This window comes from Myotis yumanensis, unplaced genomic scaffold (genome assembly GCF_028538775.1).
Source record: "Myotis yumanensis isolate MYYU_CA2020_CCGP unplaced genomic scaffold, mMyoYum1.0.hap1 SCAF_17, whole genome shotgun sequence".
Lineage (NCBI taxonomy): Eukaryota > Metazoa > Chordata > Mammalia > Chiroptera > Vespertilionidae > Myotis > Myotis yumanensis.
The window spans coordinates 196,405-207,118 of NW_027223768.1; the positions used below are offsets into that span (position 1 = coordinate 196,405).

Genomic DNA, 10,714 nt, shown 5'->3' on the forward strand with positions numbered 1-10,714 from the left:
GCTGCCGCGGCCCCGCGCGCCCGGGTCCCGCTGACGCTGCTCGTCTGGCGCGGGGCCGCGGGTGCGGGGCGCCCCAACACCCTCGCATTTCCCTCGCGCGGGATCCCAACCGTCACCGAACCCTGCGCGCCGGGACTCGGTGGAGCCGGCGGATGTAGGAAACCTCAGAGGCCGACGCCGTCCTCAGAGTCGCCGAGTCGCCTCGCTGCTCCTCATGGGCGGTTTCCTGGGCAAACAGGGACCCCCGCCACCCCCAGCCGAGGGGGGCGCAGACCGGCCGCAGAGGCCCGTGACCCGCCAGCCTTCCCAGGCCCTTCACCAGCTCCACCGGGTTCAGCACGTCCATCGCGCCCACCCTGCGCCGCGGCTCCGACCGGGGAGGAGGCCGCGGGACTGGGACCCCGCCAACCCCGCCTCGTGGGTCGCGAACGAGGCCTGGAGGCGCTTCCCCATGCGGCGCCCCCAGCATTCCATCGTGGGGCCGCGCCCCTCGGACTGGTGGGAAAGCTACCTAAAGCGGACCATCTGGTCGCTCCGGCACCCCAGGGCGGTGTGGAGCCCCGTGACCATCAAGATCACGCCCCTGGCGCAGCGAGGGCTCCCCGCCACGCCCCCGGCGCCCGCCATCCGCTCCGCAGGGGCTTCAGCCTCGGAGAAGCCCCCAGACCCGCGTGCAAAGGAGGCGGTGCTGAGGGTCCTCCGAGAGTCCAAGCAGGTGAGTAGGAGGCTGGAGGGACCACCGTCCCAGGCCCCAGACAGGCCGGACAGCAAGAGGGGGAGCCCAGAAGCCAGAGCATCTGCGTTTAAGCCTCTGGTGAAGAGTGGGAACCTCACTTCCTTCGTGCCCAGCCTTGGGCCTCTGAGCTTGGGCCTCAGCTTGAACAGGAGGCCCAGTTCCTGCTCCCTGAGCTCCTGGGCCAGCTCACACCCAGGGGGGCCCCTCGGCTCCAAAAGGAACGCGATCACAAGTTCTTACAGCTCCGCCAGAGGCCTCTCCCAGCCTTGGAAGAGGCGCGCGCCCCTCCAGATGCCCGAGTGGCCGGTGAAAAAGAAAAGCGGTCCTCAGCGTCACTTGCCAGGCCCACTGGCTGCGGAGGAGTCCCCGGCAGCGTCCGGCAGCCCCGGGCCGCGAAGTGAGGGGACTCCACGGCTGCTTGCTGGCCCTGGGCCCCCGCTGTCCCTGAGTCCACCCCCCCAGCTTGGTTATGCAGTTCCTGCTGAGGACCTGGCCTCGGGGACAGAAGCTGGGCTTCCGTGGAGCAACAGAACCAAGAAGGATGCCACCGCAGACCCTGCACCTGACGCTCAGTCTACGGCTCTGCCTTCCCTGCCCCTCATCCTGCCTTCTGCAGGCACCGCTCCAGCCCAGGGCACCGATCCTCAGGCGGCATCTCCAGGTCCACGGGCCTCCCCAGTGCCTGCGGGAGAGGGAACCAGTGTGGTCCACTCGCCTCCGGAGACGCCCAGCCTGCTGGCCCCACTCGGGTGCTCCCAGCCAGAACCCCTTCCAGGCCCCTCTGCAGGCTCCGAGCCCACAGCTGCTGTCACCCTTCTGACCCCTGTTCCTCCCACCTCATCTGTCACTGACACCACTCGGCCACCTTCCACCTGTCAGGCTGACGCGTCTCCCAGGCCCCCAGGCCCACCTGCCATCACCCCCACAGCACCCTCTGCACAAAGGGCTGTGTTTGGAGTGGTGAGGGGACCAGCTCACCATCTTTCTGCCTCTGCACCTCCTGCTGCCACCTCTGCTGACCCCACCTCAAAGCCCCGTTGGTGGCCCCCACCTGACAATGAGGCCGGCGTCTCCTTACCTTCCAGAATCTCAGCCACGACTGCAGCCCGAGCCCCTCCAGGCCTCTCAATGCCCACCTTCAAGCCCATCTTTGGCAGCATGGAACCGCTTAAAACTAGGCCTGTGATCACTCCTTTCTCCTTCAGGCAGACCTCTCCTCCAGGTCCTCCTGCTGCTACCCTCCTCTTCCACAACCTGGGCACGACCAGCTCTGTAGCCACCTCCACCGCCCCCGTCAGCACATCCTCAGACTCCTCTTTCAAGCCACCTCAGGATTTTGGTGGAGCGGGTGTTACCAGGACCGTAGGCAACACTTACTCTGACTCTTCCCCTTCTCACACTTTCCTCCTTGGGGCTTCCCATGCCTTCAGGGCCAACCTCTCAAACCCAGTCACAGGCTTCATTTTCCCACCTCCCCAGCGTTCCACCATTCCCATGGTAAATGCAGTCAACATCTCTAGCCAGGCTCTTCCCAGCGCTGTCCAGATATCCCCGAGGAAAAGCACTGCCCGATTTAGGGGCAAGGGCAGCCCTCTGTCGGCCTCCGCCCTCGTCACCCCAAGCCAGCCCACATTGCCATCGGGCATCTCCAAGCCAACCCCAGCATTCACACTTCCTTTGGGGTCAAGCTCAAAGCCACTTTTCCCACTCTCCCTGGGAGTCACGCCCTGGCCTGCATTTGGGGCTTCAGGTGGGCAAAGGCAAGGGGCCCACCAACCAGCCCTCAGCCCAAGCTTCAAGAGCTCTTCTGTGTTAGGAAACTCGGCAGTGGTCCCCCCAACCCCAACCCCAGCTCCAGCTCAGCCAGCCTTCAGCAGCCCCACACGGCCAGCATTCGGGGTGTTGACACCCTCTGCCCCCACCTTCCACGGCCCTGCCAGCATCCAGACAGGTGCAGGCAGCACCCCAGCAGGTTTTCCCTTTGGTCCAGCTAATGCCACTGGTTTTGGGGTTGTCCCCCAGCCCCGCCAGAGTGGGGCTCAGGCCTCAGTGTTTGGCAGCACAGCCCCACGACCTTTTGCTTTTGGGGGGCTAGTGACCCCTATGGACTGTGGGGAGTCTGGGGACAGCATGGCTGCCCCAGACATGAGCTCCAACTCTGGAGTGTTCTCCATCGGAGCAATGCCCAGCGGGGCCAAGCAGACCGTCACACCCTTCGGAAAAGGCTGGAGTCAGAACGCCCAGGGCCTGACCCCCCAGAGCACCCCTTTCGCCTTGGGGAGGCCCAGTATTTCTGCAAGAAAGATTATGTTTGGAGGCCCTGCCATGGACCCCTTAGCTCACAGCCTCCCTGTCCCTAGATCACTTAAGACAGGCAGTAGCTTTGGCTTAGGGGTTCCCTCTCCGCCTGCCCAGGGCTCCCTTGGGAGAGGGTCTTTCAGATCAGCAGTCCCTTCATTTTCCATTGGTGCCAAACCCAAAACCCCAAAGAGTCGGGAGCCAGGGCATTCCCGAAGGCATCATGCCCACAGGAAATAGCTGTGTCCCTCACCCTCACCCTGACTCGGACCTCAGAGTCGTTGGGAAGAGCTTCCATATCCTCTAATTCTCTAAAGTGAAAAATACCCAGATTTAAGGCTAGAGCTTTATGTTTACCTGTGGGTCCTCATCTATGTCTAGAAGGTGGAGCATCGGGATGTCTAGTGGTGACAGCAGAAAGCAACCTCTGGACTCGAGCAGAACCGCCCCCCCCCCTCCCCCCCCCCCGCCCATTCCCCTCTGTATCACTCCTAGGTTCAGTCAGTACACTACCTCCTGCTTTTCCCCTGGGAACGGACATGCCGGGGAGGCAGCAGGTACAGCCCCACCCTCTTGCATCTTTGGGAGGAGGAATGGATTCAAAGTCTTAGCTTTTATTCGGCTCTAAGGAGTGGGTCCCTTTCTCTGGTCCCTGGGGACACTGAGTCCTCATTCTTGCTGTGTTGTTCCTCAGTGGGTTCTTGGAAGAAGAGCCCGCTCCTCATTGCAGAAAAGGGAAGCTCTTGACCAGTGACCCTCCAGGCTTGGAGCAGTCAGGTGGGCCTTGCTTTTTTGTCCACCATTCTCCAGTCTGTACACAGAGACCCCTCTTCACGGTGTCTAATAGGACTGCTATGTGTGCTTCCAGCTGAGGACAAATGACCAGACCCACATGTGGAACCTAAGTCTGAGGCCCACCTCCCTGGATGAGTTGAATCGCACCACATTGTGCCTACAAATGCCAATTTTCAAGTGTTTTTGGCTTTAAGGGATGACCTGTCAGGAAGAACGAGGGCCAGGCAGGGTGGTGCAACCTTGCTTCTCTCCACAACATAGGCTGTGTTGCCTCCAGTAGGAGCAGGAAATGCAGTTAGGGAACCAAAGCTTACACCTCATTTTCCTTTTAATTTGTACCTCAAACCACTCCTCCATGTTCATGTCTCCGGGGGTGGGGGATGGGGGTCTGGGCAGGGCAGGAAGTCTCTAGGGCCTGAGAACAAAGGAAGAAAGCAAAAGAGAGCAGGTATCTGGGCTGGTCTCTACTCTGTAACCCATGGGAGGCCTATGAATGAGCTGTGACATGTTCCTTAGCAATGCTTATCATCCCACAGGAAAAAAAGAGACAAGAACGACTCCCTGTAGACATCTCTCTGCTGTTTGGTTTTATGGATACCTTGGAAGGGGCCTCACTGGAAAAATAAGCCATCTTAAATTGATTGTAAAATAAAAATTGTCTAAATAAGTCAATGATGTAGAAATGACTGTGAAACTCATGTCAATTTTGACGCAGAAAGATGTTAAGAAGCTTTCCCAAGCCCACCTGTTAGTAGATGGGGAGACATAGGATTTAAACCCAAAAGGTTCCAAGATCTGGACTTCTCCTCCCTCACATAGCAAATCACCGAGGTTAGAACTCAAACCCAGGTCTTAGTATCCATGCTGGTTGCTTCAGCAAAGTAAATGGGTGATACTGTATGTCATAGAACTTATTCACATAATCGTGAACACTTACTCACTCCCTGTTACAGTTATCATATTCTGTGAGAAGAAAGTCACAGGTTGAGCCAGACCCTCCAGAGATGAGATCAAACAAGGGCATGACCATGGGAGGTGGTGATGGGGACCATATTGAGAGTCTGCTTGTCCTGCTGGTTTCTGACCAGCTCATCTCCACCTGTGACACTTGTGTGTCATGTCCTATGGTGTCACGTGATAAAAAATGAAAATAGAAAAAACTAAGCTTGGGTGGGTGGGCATTGACCCTTCCATAGAAGGCACCCAGAAAGGATTTGTTAAAATAATTTTATTTTACATGTGTATGTACATATTACATATACATATGTTAATATATTACTTTTTGTTTGATCTTATATTCATGCACTTGTTTCCATGGCAACAAATACTCTTTACAAATATGATTATGAAAATTCCATGTATTTTATTGAACCGAGGACACTTAGGGACCATATGCTTCATGCCTATTTTGTGTCAATGATAGTGAATGCATTAAGCTCATAAATATTTGTTCCTTTAAACTGATTATACTTTATTTATACATTCCAAGTATTTTTCTTAACAATGCTGAGGTGAACATATCTGTATTAAAATCTTTATCTCCACCTGTGTTTCTCAAGGATTGAAGCTTAGAAGTGGGGCCATTGGGTAACTATGGAAAAACGCCTTCAGACTCTTGTTATATGTTTTTTCCAAATTTTTTGTCCTTGTGTTTCTTCCCAGGGTTGTTATGAGGAGCAAATGCAATGTCCTTGACCAATGAAAGATACTTTTTCTGTCTGGGAAGCGCATCTTCTGCACATTTTTTCTGACTTGTCTTTCTTTTTCTTATTGAGTTATGGAAGGTATTTTTTTTCCTCACTCTGAGGCCTTTGTATTTCCCCCCACTTAGAAACTTGTATTTCACTCAAATAATGCTGTCTTTGGATGATCACAGTGCTTAGTTTTTTTGTGGTTGTGTGTGTGTGTGTGTGTGTTTTAAACTTTCTGCTGAAGAATAATATATAGTCAGAGAAGTACCCTGAACATCGGGGCATGGCTCACTGAATTTTCTCACACTGAACACATTAATGTACCCAGCATCCAAGAAACAAAATATTACAAATACTCCATAATCCTCTTTGTGCTGAGAGATACTTATATTAATCAACACGTACTTTCAGATTTTTTTCAGATACCTCTTTATTCCTTCAATCAGTCACCCCACGAGGGTCTGCAGGGCGGTGGGGGGGACACACAGTTCTGGGCACCCTTGACGGTGAGGGGAAAAAATAGAGACACTACACTCAAGCTAACAAAACGACTTAAATCAGAAAGGGCTGCAACATGAGGATCGCTTTCATCTACTTTTAACTAACCCGAGGCCTTGAACTTTCTAGCTTTCCAGTTGTGCGCCAGTGCCCAGCCGGACACAAATCCTGTAGACAACCCTCTGAACCGGGCGATGGTTTGACCAGGAGTGCACTGCTGGCTATGACGAGTGCTGACCACCAGGGAGTGGCGCAGGATATGGCCGGCGTTGGCAATGCGGTGCTGGCAGCGGGAGCAGTGGAGGCGCTGCCTGCGGGATGGGCCCCCAGAGAGCGGGACCAGGCGGGATGGTGGAGCAGGTGAGGGGGCGGGCACCAGGCCAAGGTGGGGTGCCAGGTGGGGCTGCAGGCTGGGGGCACAAGCTCCGCAGGCCACCCCAAGGGACCCCACCCATGCACAAATTCGTGCACCAGGCCTCTAGTTTTACTATAAAAACACTCAAGGTAGGGACGACCCCAGTCAGGTCGAAACGGCCCCGGCGTGGTAGGGACAACCCCGGTCAGGTTGAAACGGCCCCCGTGAGGTAGGGACGACCCCAGTCAGGTCGAAACGGCCCCGGCGTGGTAGGGACAACCCGGGTCAGGTTGAAACGGCCCCCGTGAGGTAGGGACGACCCCGGTGAGGTTGAAACAGCCCCCGTGAGGTAGGGACGACCCCAGTCAGGTCGAAACGGCTCCGGCGTGGTAGGGACAACCCCGGTCAGGTTGAAACGGCCCCCGTGAGGTAGGGAAGACCCCGGTGAGGTCGAAACGGCCCCGGCGTGGTAGGGACAACCCGGGTCAGGTTGAAACGGCCCCCGTGAGGTAGGGACGACCCCAGTCAGGTCGAAACGGCCCCGGCGTGGTAGGGACAACCCCGGTCAGGTTGAAACAGCCCCGGTGTGGTAGAGACAACCCCAGTCAGGTTGAAACGGCCCTGGTGTGGTAGGGACGACCCCGGTGAGGTTGAAACGGCCCCCGTGAGGTAGGGACGACCCCGGTGAGGTTGAAATGGCCCTGGTGAGGCTCAGACGGCCCTGGTGAGGTTGAGACTACTCCAGTGAGGTTGGGACAAATAAAGGGGACCAGTATGGACTGATGAACAGGTGTAGATACAGAAGCAGAGCAACATTGAACAGAATGTTAAACTACAATGGGGAGCCTGGGGAGGGTTGGGGGGGGGGGGATTAAGAGACCAAATGAAGGACTTATATGCATGCATATAAGATTAACCAATGGACACAAGACACGGGGCGGGGGGGGGGCGGGGGGTAGGGACCGGGGGAATGTCATGGGGGGGAAAAAGGAGACATATGTAATACTCTTTGTAATACTTTAAGAAATAAAAATTATAAAAAAAAAAAAAAAAAAAAAAAAAAAAACACTCAACATTTTCTTCAAAACACTCTGGTGTCTCTTGGTAGTATTTCCAGAATTGCAGTTCGCTTAAGACCCTTGAATAGAACTTTGTCATTTAATTCTAACGAAGCCCCGGGTTTGTTCACGGTCGGGGGAGACGAGGGGAGGTCGGGCAGCGTCAGTGAATCAGCTTTCTCCGGTTCCTAACCAGAAAAGCGTGTGCGTCCTCGGACCCGCAGGCCCCTGATCACTGACCATCGCTGCTGGTTGGTCAGCACACTCGGATCTCGGAGCGTGGGCTCCGTCCCTAGCGGTGTTGCCTGCGAGCAGTTTTCTCTCGGCCACAGTGACAGCGACTCTCAGGCCCATTGTCCAGGGGTAAACCCTTTTCTACAATCCATCCCACTCTTCTCCGCCACGACTATCAACAAACTTCCTCTCGCTCTTCCCGCTCCCACCTTCCCTTCCGTCTCCTCCGTTTACGGGTTTTCTCTAAAGATTTCCAGTTCCAGTAAGCTTGGGTGCTTTCTGCGCGCATTTTCTTCTGAGGTCCCTCCCTCTCCCCCCCCCCCCCCCCCACCCCTACCCCCGAGAAAGAAATTGCGCCCAGCCAGTGTTAAGTTGTCCTTTGGCTGGGTGCCTGCAGACACCGGGCTCAGAAAGTGTGAGCTGGGAGAATCAGAAATAAACTTGGGTGCGGGGGTTTGTACGAATAAGAGAATGGGTTGCAGAGAGGAAGTGCAGTTCAAATAAGGACCAAAAACAAAAGAAGGTCCCACCGAGATTTGAACTCGGATCGCTGGATTCAGAGTCCAGAGTGCTAACCATTACACCATGGGGCCTAGATGGAGGAAGTCCAATCTTAACTCTGTGGTGACATAGTCCTTCCTCCCAAGCCCCTGGACCTAGGCATGAGGTCTGTCTGTCTGCTCTTCCTTCTCCACGATCAATTGGGGGGCGACTTCTTGCCACGTGCCGGCCAACAGTTTGTACATCGGAGTCTCCTGGGAAGACGCGTCGGGAGAGGAAGCGTCGGGGACCAGGCCATCTTTCCCGGTGCTTCCTCCCGGGCCATGTGGGCTGCTGGTTAAATCAGAGTCTTCAGAGACATGAAAAGAACAACCTTTTAAGAACTTTCCTTTACGCCGTATCTCTTGTTGATTTAAAAAGTAGATTAGCTGGTGCTTTGGAAAGACCATTTAAAATGGAATAGGCTTTTTAAGAAGTTGCCAGCTATCCTTTCCGCTTCTTTTCTTTTTCCACAGGGCAGAGCTCCCACTTTTGCGTCCTCGGCCCCCTCAACTCTGTGCTCAGCCACTGCTCCCGGAGGAAATAGAAGGAAACACTGTCGGGAACATGTCGAATTCATGGGCACTGAGTTGGGCCATGAGTGGATTAAAGGATAGCTTGAGCGATGGACGGGAACTCTGAGAACATGGCACGGAATAGGTTAGTCTCTGCTTTTTACCGGTTAAGAATCGAGTTTCTCTAAACATAAACACAGCTGTGGCCTTTATGGGAATCAAACCCACATTCTCTCTCATCATTGATGTTTTTCTCTCTCCCTCTCCCTTTCTGAAAGCAATAAAAATCTATTTTACAACGATTTATTGTGTGTACTAGGCACTGGGTACTAGGGTTTCATAGATTAACAAAACAGGGCACTACATCTCTTGGAAATGATATTCTAGTGAGAGCGACAGAGAAATCGAGTCATCGTGAAAATTAACACAAAATTTGCAATGAGAAGGGTATAGTGCGAAGAGAAATAATGAAGATGTTTCTAGAAAGTTTTGGGGAGTTCTTTATAAAAAAGTGAAGACTGAAAAGACGCTAATCAGTAAAGAAGTTATTTAAGGAGGGACGATAACATGTGCACAAATCCGTGGTGAACTAGAGAGATTGCAAACAGGACACTGTTGGAGAGAAAGGAGCTGTGAAATGTGAAAACGAGGCTGAAGACAGAGTCGGGCCATAATCTTCAGGGTGACATAATAAATAAACATAAAAACATGTAGGCAACTGATAGTCAGCTCTTTTATTAACAGCACACACCACAGTCTCTGCCTCGGATCCCTTTGTCCTCTCAAAGGACACAGAATTGGAGACCTGGTCTGACCTAATCTCGGCATAGAAGAGCTACATTTCTCCCAAACGATTTGAGAAAACGCGCGGGAATTCGGGTCATGTGAATCCCCTTTGGCGGTCTCGCTGGGCAGCGGGAGACTGGCCTCCCCTGTCCCCTCCCCCCGCGGTGCGGTGCCGGGCAAACGCGGGCGCACCAGCAGTCGGACGTGAAGTATTTCCCCGATGGGGTCGAGCCCGCTTTCCAGCCTGCATTCAATCAGATAGAAACAGTGTGTCCCGTATCTCAGGCTTTTATTAAAAAAAAAAAAAAAAAAAAGTGAACCAAACAGACACATCGCCAACTCCAGGTACCGGGAAAGGCCTTCCTGCCCTGCTTTCTCGCTTCCCAGAAAACCCTCACTCGGCCCGGCTAATGCAGGGCGCGCTGTCCGTGGTCCTGACCCCGGGAAGCGTGGGGCTCCCTCCTGGCCACCCAGGGACCGCCGCCTGCCGGGCGCGCACCTGGAACCGAGTCCGAGGCCAGTCCCTGGAAAGGTCGGGCGGAACCGCTGGCTGTCACCACACCCTACCGGCGAGGCCTAGACGCCGGGTTCCCTGCGTGTCTGTCTCGCAGACTTACCTCCATCACACACCCAAGTAAACACACCCGCACCGCGTGGCCATCCCAGCCGGGACTGGTCTGTGCTGAACGGAACGGAAAGTGAACCTACTGACGCCGAGCTTCTTGGCGCCCAGCTGACGACTTCTGGCCGCTAGTGGCCGCAGCACTAGGAAGTCTCGGCCAGGTGACCGCTCAGGGCCCAGCGCCTGGGAAGCCCAGGTGTGAAGACGCAGATTGGGCTCAGGTCCGCCCAGATCTGGAGACCCGGTCGGACTCAAGCACTTGCACCCGGAAGCCTGATTTGGAGTCGAGGGTTGGGATCTGGTCCCCGCACCTGGAATGCCTCTGCCTGGTGATGGAGGTCGTCCTTAGGTCTGTCTTTCTTTCCTTTTTTCTTTCTCTCCTTTCTGTCGAATCCATTCCTCATCAACTGTCTATCTAGGATCTATCCATCTATTATCTATCACCCCCTATCTGTCGTCCATCTACTAATCTATTATTTATCTATCAATCATCTGCCATCTATCCACATATCATAAAAGGTCTTGGACCCAGATGACATAAAGAATTGCTAAAGTGCAATGCTAAGAGGGAAGGATCTAATTTTTA

The 10,714-nt window shown here is 54.3% G+C and overlaps 1 protein-coding gene and 1 non-coding gene across 2 annotated transcripts; one reads left to right on the forward strand and one right to left on the reverse strand.

The window, feature by feature from the left end:
- Positions 1 to 214: 214 nt before the first annotated feature.
- Positions 215 to 3,274, forward strand: POM121L2 (POM121 transmembrane nucleoporin like 2). Its single transcript, XM_070396358.1, has one exon. The coding sequence runs from the start codon at positions 215 to 217 to the stop codon at positions 3,272 to 3,274; it is 3,060 nt and encodes a 1,019-aa protein (XP_070252459.1).
- A 4,912-nt stretch (positions 3,275 to 8,186) lies between these two features.
- TRNAQ-CUG (transfer RNA glutamine (anticodon CUG)) lies at positions 8,187 to 8,258 on the reverse strand. Its single transcript has one exon. It is a non-coding gene; the product is annotated as a tRNA-Gln (tRNA).
- Positions 8,259 to 10,714: the final 2,456 nt, after the last annotated feature.

What these genes read in the sequence shown, in the direction of transcription:
- POM121L2 (XM_070396358.1), top strand. Translation starts at nt 215, where the DNA reads ATGGGCGGTTTCCTGGGCAAACAGGGACCCCCGCCACCCCCAGCCGAG.